The following is a 15,934-nucleotide window of genomic DNA, read 5'->3' as shown; positions in this document are numbered from 1 at the left end:
CTTTTCACGCAAAAACCCTTAGTAAGTAAAGGAAAAAAATTCACAAAGATGTAACCACAATAGTTACATAAGTCAAATAATTGACTTATGTAAGTCAAATAATTTCCAAAATTTTCCAAACGGTGTCACAACCCTAACTTATACAACATGTTCATACTTTCTAACTGGGTATTACAATTTCAAATTTTTACCTAACACTTTTGTTTTAAACATGTTAATTGTGCCTAACTTAATTAATGCTAGTACCACATGTTAAAGACACTTTTTGAAGACAGAGCACTCAGTCCCCAACACACAAATCTCTCATATTTATCTGACTAGAGAGTCTCTTTATTCAGTATGAATTTAAGGGACTTTACAGAAAGGACTTGTAGCCCATGACACAGATCTGCTGTATTATACTTGATACACATTCTTTCATATATTAGCTTTAACTTGAGGTAACATTTTTTTAAAAGTTCATTTTTGATCTGTTATCACCATTAACTTTAGAACAATAAAACAATATTCTAAAACATTTTTACAACAATAAAAATAGGAAAGATATACGCAAATATATTTTGGTATGGAGGATTAACTAATTTGCATAAATGAGTCGGTTACCATGAAGGGCTACTTCTGAATTTGGTTCCTTCCTGAATAGTTTTCAAATAATAAAGATACTGAATTATAAGTATTTGTATTATGTAATTTTCAAACATTTTTAAGTTCCTAAGTCTTCAGGTTATCATTTGAGCAACAACTTATTCTTAAAACTCAGAAAAACATATCCAATAGCAAAGGATAGGACCCTACAACAAAGTAAGTAGATTTTTTTCTTAAGCAGAAAAAAAGAGGAGCAAGAGAGGATACATTAAAAAAGAGAAAAAAAATTAAAAAGAGAGAGAAAACTATAGGAAGTGGCAGGAAATGGGAGTTCAGCATATAAAAGTCACACATTAAAATTTACATATTATTTTACACAATTGTCTAAAACTGAAAAATTTTCCAATGTACATTTCTTCACATTTTTGGGGAAAAAATACATAGATACAGTTTTTAAATTACACATAAGTAAAACATCCATATTATATATAATAATAAGATGAAAATTAAATGTGTGTGTGTATATATATAAAATGATTAAGTGTTTAAAACTGGCTATTAAGACAATGCAGAAAGATTTTCTTAAAAAGTCGCAAAGAAAATTATTTAGGAAAAATAGTTTGTGATGAGGGCTTAAGATTGTAATACATACAAGAGAAACAAAAACCCCAATAGTAAGCTAATGGAATTACTTTTAAAGATCTTCTTTAAAAGTATTCTTAACTAGCAAAAGATAAGTCAATTTCATTTTAACCAAATAATGACAAGAGATATATCATGATTTCACTTTTAAGTCTACCTACATAGCCTTTGGGAATATCTGTGTCCTCATTGCTTCCAGGGTCATTTTCTAAGTGCTGCTTGATTTTTTCTTCTAATCCAACAGCATCTGCTCCTTGATATTGATCAATTCTCACTTTGTTTCGAAAAAACAGAAATGTAGGTGTTGCTGATATATTGTTGGTGGCAGCTGTTCCCTAGAATTGGCAAGTGAGATGCCATTAATGAATTAAAATTTATCTTAAACCACTTTAATTTTTCATTCTACATCCCTATGGAAGTTATCACAAGCATGAACAAAAACCACATAAAATAATTTATTCCCAATTGTTTAAGAAAAAGTAGACCTATTACTGAGGGCATAGCTATATTACCCTTACGTTCCCAATGAAGAACATGCATTTTTATCAGTTTTAGTGTTAAACACTTCATCCTCCAGTAGAACAATTAGCTTCCAGTACAGAAATTATGCTTCACACATCAGCTAGCTCTTTTATAACTATGTGCTGTCTCTTAAATGGAGAAGCCAAAAAGAGTATTGATATGTCAACACAAACCACTGTTACTAGGAAAAAGTACAGACTAAAGACCAGTAGCCCATCTCTCCATGAAAATGAAGTAACATCCTCACTCAGCTCTACTTACAGAAATGACTTTTGGCCTCCCATCAAATGCAATGCAACATCTATCTTTTAAAATTCTGCTCTAACTCCACAATATTATAAAACTGAGTGGAAATTAGCTAATTAACCCCTAACTTATGACTTACTTTTCATAAGTATAAAGGAAATAGTAAAGCAAATTTGTCATCTTGCATATTCAAAAACTATGAAGAGGTACTACTACATTGTTTAAAGAAAAAAAGCACAAAATTTACATAGAGATGTCTTCTCTAAACCTCAAAAATTAAAAAACAAAAAACATGACTGACATTTTAAAACAGTATTGTCCAAAAGAAATGTAAGACACAAATGTGGGCTATACACCAAATTATAAGTTGCCAGTATCCACAAGAAAAAAGTACTGGGAAACGAAATCAATTTTAATAATATTTTTAATGAATCCAATATCTGCATTTTCAACGTGGTCAATGTAAAAAATTAATGACATATTTTACATGTTTTTCAAATTAAGCCTTCAAAATCCTCTGTGTATTTTACACTTAACAGCACTTTTGGATTTGCCACACTTCAAGTGCGCAATAAGCACATGTAGCTAGTGGCTACCATACTGGACAACAAAGCTCCAGAACACAGCACTTCCAGAGTAGAGAGAGTGAATACTGAAATAAGGGCCAGTGCTGACAGCAGTATTATAGGGTTTAAACCAAACCCCAAACTACTATTATAATTTTTAATTATATTATTATAATTATATTATATATTATAAAAAATTAATGACATATTTTACATGTTTTTCAAATTAAGCCTTCAAAATCCTCTGTGTATTTTACACTTAACAGCACTTTTGGATTTGCCACACTTCAAGTGCGCAATAAGCACATGTAGCTAGTGGCTACCATACTGGACAACAAAGCTCCAGAACACAGCACTTCCAGAGTAGAGAGAGTGAATACTGAAATAAGGGCCAGTGCTGACAGCAGTATTATAGGGTTTAAACCAAACCCCAAACTACTATTATAATTTTTAATTATATTATTATAATTATATTATATATTATAAAAAATTAATGACATATTTTACATGTTTTTCAAATTAAGCCTTCAAAATCCTCTGTGTATTTTACACTTAACAGCACTTTTGGATTTGCCACACTTCAAGTGCGCAATAAGCACATGTAGCTAGTGGCTACCATACTGGACAACAAAGCTCCAGAACACAGCACTTCCAGAGTAGAGAGAGTGAATACTGAAATAAGGGCCAGTGCTGACAGCAGTATTATAGGGTTTAAACCAAACCCCAAACTACTATTATAATTTTTAATTATATTATTATAATTATATTATATATTATACATTTATTATAATATTTAATTATAAAATTACTTATAACATAAATATATATTTAAAATATTTTCTATCTTTTAAACTATATATAAACTATTATAATTTTTAAGATTATATAATTATATAATTATAATATTTTAAAATATACTTAAAAACTATTACAGTATTTAAAAATATTTTCATACTCAGAAATGTATTAAAGACAAAACCTCTATTATAATATTTATATTATAAACTATTACATTTTAATATATTACATATTATATATTATATTTATATATTATAATATTTAAAAATATTTTTATTATAAATATATCATATTAACCATATTTTATTATATTTAATTATATTATAATTGAATATTATTTAAGCTATTATATTTAAACTTAATTTTTATATTTAATGTATTATATATTATATTATATTTAATATTATATAATTATATATATTATTTTATATTTAAGCTATTATAATATTTAAAAATATTTTATACTATTACAATATTTAAAAATATTTTCATACTCAGAAATGTATTAAAGACAAAACCTCACCAAAAAGAGGAGCTACACAACTATTCCTTAGAACTAAAGACTACATTTTTAGTGTTGGAAGGAAACTTCAAAATTTTTTCCCATAACTCCTCCTCCATATTTCCACATTTGCAAACAGAGAATTGTCACAGAGCCATTCCAACTAAGTAATCAGGGCAATCTCCCCGTAACACTGTGGCTCAATCAACAGTAATTAACACTTTCACAGTTTCTGCTGAGTATGCAGCTTTGAAACTTCCAAATTGATCAATTCAAATCAAACTATAACCAAGAATTCTCTGCCATGGCTTTGGAATCAAGCAATGCCTCAGGAATAAAAGTTACTATTCTCGATTTGCAAAAGATAAAAAATGTAAAACAAAGGACTTCGAGATGACTGATTAGTTGAACAGCTTACTAGTTTTATATCAGAAAGATATTAATATAAACCCAGAAACAATTAATATTGGACTATCCTTCTTAATACACCAAAATGACATTGTAATAATTCATGTCTGTATAAGATTTGAATATATTCAAATAAGTACTATGTGCAGAGAGAAACAAAGGACGATAACAATGTTGAATTTCAAACCAATGTAAAATTTTTTTTAAAGGACTCCTTTCCCTTACCTGACACTGATGTACATCTACTTCCAAGAAAACTGCCTGTGGATACTTATTACTCATAGAACTGAATGCTGGGGCAATCCTTAAACATGGTCCACACCTGTGAGAAAGGTAAAATACATGCTTGGTAAAAGAACAAAACAAAACAAAAACCCCACCAAAGACTGTATTAATTTCTGCTCTAAAGAGTTTGTTATTAAAATATGAAATCAAACAAAATCTGATCATCCTGGCTTTAGTCTTTCCAGTCTTTTCCACTAGATTATTTGGATACACTGGCATCAATACCACATTGTCTTAATGACTACTGATACAGTTTTTTTTTTTTAAGATTTTATTTATTCATGAGAGAGAGAGAGAGAGAGACAGGCAGAGGGAGAAGCAGGCTTCCTGCAGGGAGCCCCACACGGGACTTGATCCCGGGTCTCTAGGATCAAGCCCTGGGCCAAAGGCAGCGCTAAACCACTGAGCCCCCCGAACTACCCCCAGATATAGTTTTAAAGTCTAATGATGTTGTCTTATAGCTTTGTTCTCACCGAAAGAAATTAAAGATGGAAATAAAAGGAGGAATATACTACGCTTATAAATTGGAAAACTCAATAGTGTCAAGATGTCAATTCTCCTAAATTCGATCTTTACAGTCAATGTAAAATCCCAGTAGGTTTTTCTGCAGAGGTCCAAAGCTGAGAAAATTACATTACTGGATATTAAGAACCATCACAAAGTTTAATATATTAAGGATGTACGGTATTGATACAAGAACAAACTGACCAATGTAAAAGAAGAGGTAGAGAAACAAACTCATCCTACACAGAGTAACCTGATTTATCAAAAATATGACACAGCACTGCAGTAGGGAAAGAATGGTCTTTTCAATAAGCAGTGCTGGGTCAACTGGATACTCATATGGGAAAAATAAATGAATATTGGCCCCTATACCTCACACCACACACAAAACCAATTCCAGATGGATTACAGATCTAAATGTGAAAGGTAAAACATAAGTTTAAAAAAAAAAAAAAAAGGGGGGATCCCTGGGTGGCACAGCGGTTTGGTGCCTGCCTTTGGCCCAGGGCGCGATCCTGGAGACCCGGGATCGAATCCCACGTCGGGCTCCCGGTGCATGGAGCCTGCTTCTCCCTCTGCCTGTGTCTCTGCGCCTCTCTCTCTCTCTCTGTGACTATCATAAATAAATAAAAAAACAAAAACAAAAAAAAAAAAACATAAGTTTTAAGAAAAAATACAAATGATACTTTCAAAACTTTGGAATAAGCAAAGATATCTTAAAACGCAAAAAGCACCAAAGAAAAAAGGAAATAACTGATAAACTGGAATATACTTGATAAACTGGAAAATAGAAGACCTACCTTTATCAAGATACCATTTAGAGAGTGAAAAGACCCCACAGAGTGGTTTAAAAAAATCTGTAAAACATATCAAAAGGCTTACACTGCTAATATGTAAAGAATTCCTACAAATCAGTAAGAACAAGACTGACACCCAAAAGGAAAATGGGTAAACTCTTAAACCAGTACTTGACAAATGAGGTTATCATAACAGTCAATAAATATGAAAAGACACCTCATTTCATTAGTCACTAGGGAAACCAAGGAAATGCAAATTAAAACTACTCCCACCAAAATAGCTAACACAAAAAAGAATAAAGTATTACCAAGAATGTGGAGCAACTGAACTGTTAGTGACTGTGAAAACTGGTATAACAAAGGGGTAAAGAAAACTGGCAGTATCTGCTACACCAAGATTTATGCCTCCCTACTGAGCATTTCTGAGGTATATAAACAACAGAACTGTCTAGATATGTTTGTCTCGGGGCATTTGAAAAAATATTGATAGTATTAATATTTCTAATAGCCCAAAGTGGAAGATACTCAAATTCCTATCAACATAGAATGTGTAAATTAATTTCAGTTACTCATACAGTTGAATACTAAGCAACAATGAAAATGAGTGATGTAAAATGTCATGCAGAAACATGGATCAACCTCACAAATAATACTGAGAAAAGTAGTACATTGTATGATTCCACTTATGCACCAGTTCAAATACAGGCAAAACAAATCAATGGTACTATAAATCAGGACAAAGGTTACCTTTCTGAGAGTTAATGACAGGATTAGGTCATGAGAGAGATTTCAAAAGGCTAGTGATGCTCTGTCCAGAAGCTGATTACATGGGCATGTGTGTTCAATTTATGAAAATTCATTAAGCTAAACATTTATAATTGTGTACTATGTTGCATCTCAATAAAAGTTTAGAGAAAAAATCTTGGGAAGAGCAGATAAGAACACAAGGAGAAGCAAATTCTGAAGCACAAAATGTTCAAACTCACAAATGTTCATCCTCAAGCTGTGATTATCTCTCTAGTCTTAAAATTTTAATCAGTATTTTCATCCCGTGCCATCGTTAAGCCTCACACCAAAAAAGCTAAGAAAATAACCAATTAAATTTTTAAATATTAAACCTTGTGCTTCTGAAAGTAGATTTTTAGATCTAACAAACCTCAAATAGGTCCTGAGACCAAATTATAAAGAAATAAACATTTACAGTAACTATATCTATGTTTAGTTTAGCAAAATACTTCCAGTTATCAGTAAGTCTTAAACATTACGGATAGGAGTACCAACAGTTAGATCCTTTTTGCCATTAATCATTATCTGTCAATCTTAAATGAACACAACTCAAGATTCAACAATCTCATTTCTATACATCATATCCTACCCTAACACTCATTCTCACAGTATGAGTAACAAAGTTCAATGCAATGTTTATAACAACAAAAAATTAGAAATAATCTAAATGACAATCAACAGCAAAATAATTTAAAATGTTATGACACATTAATACCAGGAGATAAGGATAATTTGTAAATCTGTACTGCTTAAAAGGAAACTAAGTCTCATAATAAAATTCTCTATTACCACATTATAAAGATGTGTGTATACACACACATTAGGTTCATCCCCCAATAATCAGTTAATTACTTCTGCAAAGTATGACTGGAAAAGGAAGATAGTTTAGTGGAGATTTTTTTAATTATTCATCCTTCTGTATCCTTTGTTATTTTAGGATGACTGGTACCTTTATTTTAAAATATTAAACAACCTGAGACTAGAGGATTTAACATTAACTGCATTTAAACAAGTGTCCCAAATGAAGCACACCTATTTATGCTACACCACAATATATCATTCCTGAAAAAAAATCTCCCTTCTGCAAATGCATGTATTCAAAGTAAGGAAATGTATGGGAAAAATAGGACTGAGGCAAACCATTTAACCCACTCAACTTTGTAAAAACATCCCTAACAAAAAATAGTACTGTACTCAAGAGATACTTGGGACAGTTAGGTAGGTGGCTCAGACCTAGAGGCTACCCCAGAGAATATTTAAAATAAACAAAAACAGGACGCCTGGGTGGCTCAGCGGTTAAGTGCATCTGCATCTGCCTTCCACACAGGGCATGATCCTGGAGTACCACCGGGATCGAGTCCCACATTGGGCTCCCTGCATGGAGCCTGCTTCTCCCTCTGCCTGTGTCTCTGCCTCTCTCCCTCTGTGTGTGTGTGTCTCTCATGAATAAATAAAATCTAAAAAAAAATAATTTTTTTTTAAATAAACAAAAACAATGGAAGTACCCGTTTCAGGGGCTATAACAGTCCTCCAGGTGGAAGTGGAGCTCTAAGCCAGTGGGGCTGCAGGAGGAAGTGCAATACTGAGAAATAACCCCTTGAGGGAGTAAGTGCTGAGTACAAGTGTTCATGTTCATGTTCATTTTATTAACTTTAAGTTTCTTAAAATAAACCTTTCAGGAAGCTTACCTGTATAGCTGAGGGCTTGCCTCCTTCCTATCTAAGGTTCTAGTTCTATTCCTCGCTACCTAGGAAAAATAAAATACAAACCACCACAATTTCCACATTATACTGACATCATCACTCTATTCACTCGGCATGTATGAGCTAACTAGTGTTAAAATAACAAAATGAAACAAAACAACCCCACTTCTATCTACACTTCTTGTAGGTAAAATAACTGTACTAAGATAACTTTTCCTTTTCAAAGTTTAACCATATCTAAATCCTCTGTTTTAGTTAGCCATCACAGGTTGTAACTTCAGTCAAAAATCAAAATAAGTCATAGAACACAGAAGCAGAAATAAATACAATGGCATACTTTCACACTATAATCATTCAAGTGAATTGACTGCTTATTTTAAGCAAGATGTTAGCCTGCTTAATATTAGCATTTAAGAATAAACTCAAATTTCCATTATTATCTGAACTCATGAGCAAGTCACTCAATTTCTCCATGTAAAATGAGAAGGAACTAGATTGTCTAGGACCTTTCTCATATCTAAAATATTATGTCCCGGGGCACCTGGGTGGTACAGTCAGTTAAGTGTCCAACTCTTGGTTTTTGACTTAGGTCGTGATTTCAGGGTTGTCAGACTGAGCTCCATGTCGGGCTCCACATTCAGCAAGGAGTTTGCTTGAGACTCTCTCTCCTTCTGCCCCTTCGCCTCCCCTAAAATCAATCAATCTTTAAAATATTATGCCCCAAATATGCCTGAATTTCAGGCTCATACTTTCTTCTCTTGTGTAGCCATTAATTCACAGCCTTAAATAATATATAGTCACAGAGCCTCTGAACTTCTAAAAGTGACTAGAGATCATCTAATCCAGGGGTTTAAAACAGAAAAAAAAAAGTTCCTTTTCTACCTTTGAACCTCTCTTTGACAGAAAGATTATCTGTTAAATCTAATATGTAAAATGGGGGCAGCCTCAGTGGCTCAGCGGTTTAGCAACACCTTCAGCCCAGGACGTGATCCTGGAGATCCAGGATCAAGTCCCATGTCGGGCTCCCTGCGTGGAGCCTGCTTTTCCCTCTGCCTGTGTCTCTGCCTCTTTGTGTCTCTCTCGTGAATAAATAAGATCTTAAAAAAATAAATAATAGTAAGTAAAATGGGTATGTAAGAAGGATTCTGGGGTAGCCCTGGTGGCTCAGCGGTTTAGCGCCACCTTCAGCCCAGGGTGTGATCCTGGAGTCCAGGGATTGAGTCTCACATCAGGCTTGATGTGCATGAACCCTGCTTCTCCCTCTTCCTGTGTCTTTGCCCCTCTCTCTCTCTCAAATAAATAAATAAATAAAATCTTTAAAAAAAAAAAAAAAGAATAAGAAGAATTTTGACTTACTTTTTTTTTTTTTAATTTTTATTTATTTATGATAGTCACAGAGAGCGAGAGAGAGGCAGAGACATAGGCAGAGGGGAAGCAGGCTCCATGCACCAGGAGCCCGACGTGGGATTCGATCCAGCGTCTCCAGGATCGCGCCCTGGGCCAAAGGCAGGCGCTAAACCGCTGCGCCACACGTTTTTTGGGGGAAAAAGAACACAGCAGACAACTCTTTCTCCAAAACAAAAAAAAACCAAAGCCACAAAGCTAAAACCTTAAAACTGCCTAACCTAACACAATTATCGGAGAAGTAAGAACTGAAGATCAGAAAAGTTAAACGACTTGCCCAAGATCAGACACGCTAGTCAACGGCAGGGCCACAACGGAACAGTTAACTCCTAATCCAATCCAAAATCAGTTTTCTTTGAAAGCACCAAGTTAGTTTCATAAGCAAGATTTTTGTTTATAGTCATAATACAAATAATCAAATAATTCTACTTCATGAATTTGACACTTCACTATTTGTTAAAGTAGTCAGTGCTCTGCCTTGAGCAATAACATGTGTAAACACACTGCTGATAAATGGTAAGGAAAACGTATGTGCTTTCTGAAGAGAAATTTTAAAAGTATTTTTCTGTAGGGCACAACTTTAAAGTAGGTAATATCTAGATTAATTATATTTTAATTAGGGCAGGCATAATCATAATTGGTCCTATTAATAACACAAAATGGTTAGCATTCATGGAGCATTTACCGTATGCTATACAATTTACAAAAGCTTTAAATTCATTTAAGCTCTACATTTCCTCATTTCAAAGTCAAGAACAATTAAATACTGTGCTAGAATGTGATCACAAAATCCAACTCTAAGGAGGTATTTCCCAAGCCCCAAACAGTGGCCTACACACTGCTTTTTGTGATTTCTAAATTAACCGCCAAGATTAAAACTATACGCTCTTTACAAAAATCCAGACAGATACCATTTTGCAAAGTTCAAATCCAGGCAAAACTAATTTGTAGTGTTAGAATTCAAGAATGAGAAGAAAGTATGGTGGTGGGAGGGGCATGGGGCGGAGGTTTTTCATGTACGCGTTAGTTAAAACTTATCAAAGTATAGATGATTTGTGTACATTTTTGCATGCATGTTATACTTCAATTAAAAAGTATACTTTTAAGAAAAATTCTCTTCTCTGAGGCTTCACCATGCCCTAGTTATCTTAAAGCTACCTACCTCATTATCTGCCTGGTCCCTATGGACTACTGAGGCTGCTATCTCTGTAATTCAGTCTGCAGCAATTTTGCAACATATAATTAATATCGTGTGTGCCTGTGTATGTGTGTGTGAAAGATGTATTATGGACAAGATACCATAACCATTAGAACTCAACATCCTAATACACATTAACATTCTTCCCAAAAAAAAAAAAAAAAAAAAAAAACATTCTTCCCAAATGGTAACAGTAACACCTAACCAACTACAAAGTATGACCTAATTTAGCAAAACTCAATATATGGTAAATACATCTATAAAAATGATACATTCACAAATTCAAGATAAGAATCATTCATACTCCATATCATTTCACTTTATCTGTGGAATCTAGAAAACAAATAAACAAATGAAAAAAATCGGAAACAGATTCAGAAATACAGAAAACACACTGGTGGTGGTGGGAGGGGATTGGTGAAGGGATCAAGGAGTACAAACTTCCAGTTATGTAGTCATGGGGATGAAAAGTACAGCATAGGGAATATGATCAATAATACTGTAATAACTTTGTATGGTAAGAGATAGTAACTATGCTTATGGTAAGCGTTTTGTAAAGTATATGTTAAATCACTATGTTGTACACCCGAAACTAATGTAATACCGTATGCCAAGTAGACTTCAATAAAAAAAAAAAAAAAAAAAAAAAAATCATTCATACTAAGTTTTATGCAAAGAAAATGTATTTTCTTTTAGCACTGGGGCTTACCCATCAGTCATAACAAAACTGGCACTGCTTAAAATCACCAAATGTATCCAAGTATATTCAAAATGAGTAACAGTTTGGAAATAAAAGTTACAAAAACATGTTACCATAGTATATGATTCACATATATAATTTTATCCTCTAAAACAATACTGTTAGGTTACACGTTACTATTCCCATTCTACAGCTAGAGTAGAAAGTAGAACATCAGAGAGTGAACTGAAATGTCCTGAAGTCATAAGACTAGTTTGCAAGCAGAACTGTAACTAAATAATTCGAGGCAATATTTACTAAAATACATCAGGCTCTGTGCAATACAGAGATGAATCTGCATTTCATTTCTACTTAGGCTAGAAGAACAAGGACAACACTTTACAATCCAAACTGCATTCAGCAATGGAACCTTAGGTTATTTAACCTGTGACTCAAATCCTCCTTTGTAAAATGGGGAATAATTTCAAAGATCATTTTAAGGATTCAGTGAGTCCATATAAATATTTAAACAAGTCTCTTGTGAAAGTAAATAATATGTAAATATGTAAAATAATACACATATATGACTTGTCGCCTAAAAAAAAAAAATACTGGAGAAGGGTGCCAAGACCATTCACTGGGGAAAAGAGTTTTTTCAACAAACAGTTCTGGGAAACCTGGATATCAGAAACCTGGATATCAACATATAAAAGAATGAAGGTAGATCTTTGGTCGTTTTTTAAAAAAATTTATTTATTTTTTCATGAGAGAGACAGAGAGAGAAAAGCAGAGATATAGGCAGAGGGAGAAGCAGGTTCCCTGCAAGGAGCCCGATGTGGGACTCAATCCCAGATCCTGGATCACACCCTGAGCCGAAGGCAGAGACACTTAACCACTGAGCCACCCAGGCATCCCGGATCTTTATACCATATACAAAAATTAACTCAAAATGGGTAAAAGATCTAAACTTGAGAGCTAAAATTACAAAATCCTTTGATGAAAACATAGGGGTTAAATCTTCATGACACTGGACTTGACAATGATTTCTGGAATATGACACTAAAAGCACAAGCAACAAAAGATAAATTGGACTTCACCAAAATTTAAAGACTTGTGCATCAAAGGACACTACCAAGGAAGTGAAAGGTAACTAGTAGGAGAAAATATTTATAAATCATATGTAAGAACTAACAACCAAAATATGTAAAGAGCTCCTACAATTCAGTAACAAAAAAACCAAAGTTTTTTTCATTTCATTCAAAATGAGCAAAGGATTTGAAAAGACATTTCTCCAAGGAAGATAAATGACCAATAAACACTAGGAAATATGCTCAACTTCATTAGTCATTAAAGAAATGCAAACCAAAACCACCAGACCACTTCACACACATTTAGGATGCCTATTAAAATATAAAAAATGTTTGCAGGTATGTAGAAAATTGGAACTCTCCTGCACTGCTGGCGGGAATGCAAAAACGGTGCAACCACATTCTACTCCAGGTAGAAAAAGAAAAAGAACTGAAAGCAGGGACTCAAAGAAATCCTTGCACACCAATGTTGAAAGCAGTATTACTCACAATAGCCAAAAGGTGCAAACAACCGAAACGTCTATCAAAAAATGAATAAGCAATATATGATATAAAAATACAATGATTAATATTTAGCTTCAAAAAGGAAGTTCTGACACATGCTGCAACATGTGTCAGAACCTTGAAAACATGTTACGTGAAGTAAGCCAGAAACCAAAGGACAAATATTATATAATTCCACTTATATGAGGTATACAAGAATAGGCAAATTCATAAATACAAAAAGAAGTTACTAGGGGTGGGAGGTTGGGGGTAATGGGTACAGTCATCAGTTAATGCTTTTATCCAAGATAATGAAAAAATTCTAGGAAACAATGATGATGTTGGTACAACATTGTGAATGTTAATGCCATTGATTTGTACATTTAAAAATGGCTAAATGGTAAATGTCATGTTACATATATTTTACAATTAAAAAACTTGAGTGCTCACTTTGGCAGCATATATATTAAAATTGGAATGATATGGAGATTAGCATGGCCCCTGAACAAAGATGACATGCAAATTCATGAAGCATTCCATATTGAAAGAAAGAAAAAAAGAAAGAAAGAAAGAAAGAAGAAAAGAAAAGAAAAGAAAAGAAAAGAAAAGAAAAGAAAAGAAAAGAAAAGAAAAGAAAAGTAAAGTACTGGATACCCCTTGAAGATTCTTCAACAGAAGAGCGACAATCTGCGTAATATTTTATGAAATTACTAGGTTAGATACAACGTGAAAGTGGAGAAAAAGGAATAAGGCTTAAAGTAGGGTAGGAAAAGAAATAAATAGGTGCTGGAGAAAACTATGTTCTTGGTCTAAAATGGGACATTAACTTTGATCTAAGAGGCTTTTTACACGATCTACTGGATAGAGTCGTTGGAGGGTCTAATACTGGATGGACAGTTACCTCAGTTGTGTCACACTGACACACAGTTTGTGTAAGAATACTAATGGCCAAAATGTTATAGAACTTTAAGGCAAAAACAATCTTACTAGATTTATAAATATCACCTATAAATAGAGAAGTTCTCTAAATCCAAGCATTTTCTTTGTGCTCAGTTTTTTTTTTAATAAAGTAAATTTTCATTGCATCAAAATACCTTTTTAAAAGCATATCACACAGTCCTTTGCCAATCAATGTCTGCAGTTGTTTATGGTTAAATGTTGCCTCATTGTTAATGGAAGTGTTTCCTTAATAGCAAGTTTCCCAACTTTCCTCACTTCGATTAATAAATTATCACTGTCATTTTTTCCGCTACGGTAAAGGAAAAAGAGAGGATTAATTATTGGGGGATGAAAATTATTCACTCCTGTGGATGAGAATTAGAAAAGTAAACTAAAAAGGAGATTCATCATTAAAAGTCATCTCTTCCCTGTTCCAACTTGGTCCTAGGCACTTCACAATCGTACAGGGGTCCCTCCATACTCCACAACACAGACACTACAAAACTCACTTAACGCTGGGAAGACACATTCATACAATTCGGACACTCCTTTTATCCACGTCTTTATAATGAAATCTTTATCTTCCTCAATTTGGTAAATGCGAAAGTCCGCATGTCAAACTGGGACTCCATGCTGCCCTATGAAATGCAGTATAATGTCCCCTTTCAATTCTGTAGGAGAGAGACTGGCACAGGAATAAGTCCTTAATTGTCTTCCTATCTGCACCCCTCCCCCAGCGCTAAAACTACCTAATCCTAATGCCACCGCTTACACACGCAACACTTAAATTCAGCAGCCACGAATCACCTTTTACCCTGATTCAAAAATCCTTGGGCAGCCCTGGTGGCTCAGTGGTTGAGCATCTGCCTTCGGACCAGGGCGTGACCCCGGAGTCCCCAGATCGAGTCCCGCATCGGGCTCCTTGCGTGGAGCCTGCTTCTCCCTCTGCCTGTGTCTCTGCCTCTCTCTCTCTCTCTCTGTGTCTCTCATGAATGAATAAATAAAATCTTAAAGAAAAAAATCCTGCCTTAGGTGTCTATAGTTACCTGGACAATGAGATGTGCCACCTGAGCAGTGATAGCTGTCGTGGATTTCTCCAGCTTGGTGTAAGCGTGACTAACCCGAGGGATCAAGATAAACGGAGTTTGATCCTTCTGGAGTTAGGAGGTAGTGGCCTGCACAAGCGGAGGTCGGTAAACACGCCCTCTGAAACCCTGGCTCTGCAGGCCTGCTGCCAACACGTCACGCTCACACAGGTGCACTGCGCACTCAGAACGGAAACTCCAGCAACTCCAGCTCTGTCTGCGACCTATATTAAACTACGCTGGGGGTCACCAAAGCCGGTTGGGCTACTTTCGAGATCTCTGTCCTCTTTAAACCATCGGATCAACAATGGGAGTCCACACACCATCAAGCTCAAATCCGGGTGTCTGGAGACCTGCATACACGGTGCATCCACTCACTCACTCCAGCAACTTCGGTGACCAGATGCAGCCGCGCACACCGGGGAGCCGAAGTCACTAAGGTACCGGCCAAGCCAGTCGCCAAACCATTAAGAAAAGTAAAGAGCACGCGGGCCCAGGTGGGTTTAAGATGCATCCAGGAAGCCTCACGACTAAGCGCTACGCAGTGTAAGTTGGATACAGCCCCCGCTGAATTTTTTTTTTGTAAAGAATTGCAGGTAGGGAAGAAAGCCAAGGTGTTGGGCGAATCAAGGTTTTAGGATTGCTAAGATGCAAGTGACAGCTGGCTCCCAGGAGCGGAGCGGACGGGCGAAAGCGGGGGCGGCCCGGGGGGAC

General features: G+C 34.8%; 1 protein-coding gene and 1 non-coding gene across 4 annotated transcripts in view; one reads left to right on the top strand and one right to left on the bottom strand.

Moving 5' to 3' along the window:
* The window catches only part of TXNL1 (thioredoxin like 1), a 33,392-nt gene that overhangs the window by 16,860 nt on the left and 598 nt on the right, over positions 1-15,934 (bottom strand). For 2 of the 3 annotated variants that reach the window (XM_072822506.1, XM_072822515.1), the window contains exons 2-3: positions 4,495-4,591; positions 1,389-1,562 (exon numbers count right to left, since the gene is read on the bottom strand). In XM_072822506.1, the coding sequence (XP_072678607.1) occupies positions 1,389-1,562; positions 4,495-4,591 (271 nt within the window). Of the gene's footprint in view, positions 1-1,388; positions 1,563-4,494; positions 4,592-14,290; positions 14,446-15,934 lie in introns of all 3 variants that reach the window. The other variant, XM_072822525.1, reaches the window with a different exon arrangement.
* Positions 13,639-13,742, top strand: LOC140608839 (U6 spliceosomal RNA). Its single transcript, XR_012010842.1, has one exon. It is a non-coding gene; the product is annotated as a U6 spliceosomal RNA (small nuclear RNA).

Source organism: Canis lupus, chromosome 1 (assembly GCF_048164855.1).
Source record: "Canis lupus baileyi chromosome 1, mCanLup2.hap1, whole genome shotgun sequence".
Lineage (NCBI taxonomy): Eukaryota > Metazoa > Chordata > Mammalia > Carnivora > Canidae > Canis > Canis lupus.
The sequence above is the reverse complement of the archived record's forward strand: the minus strand, read 5'-3'. Positions and strand labels throughout refer to the sequence as shown.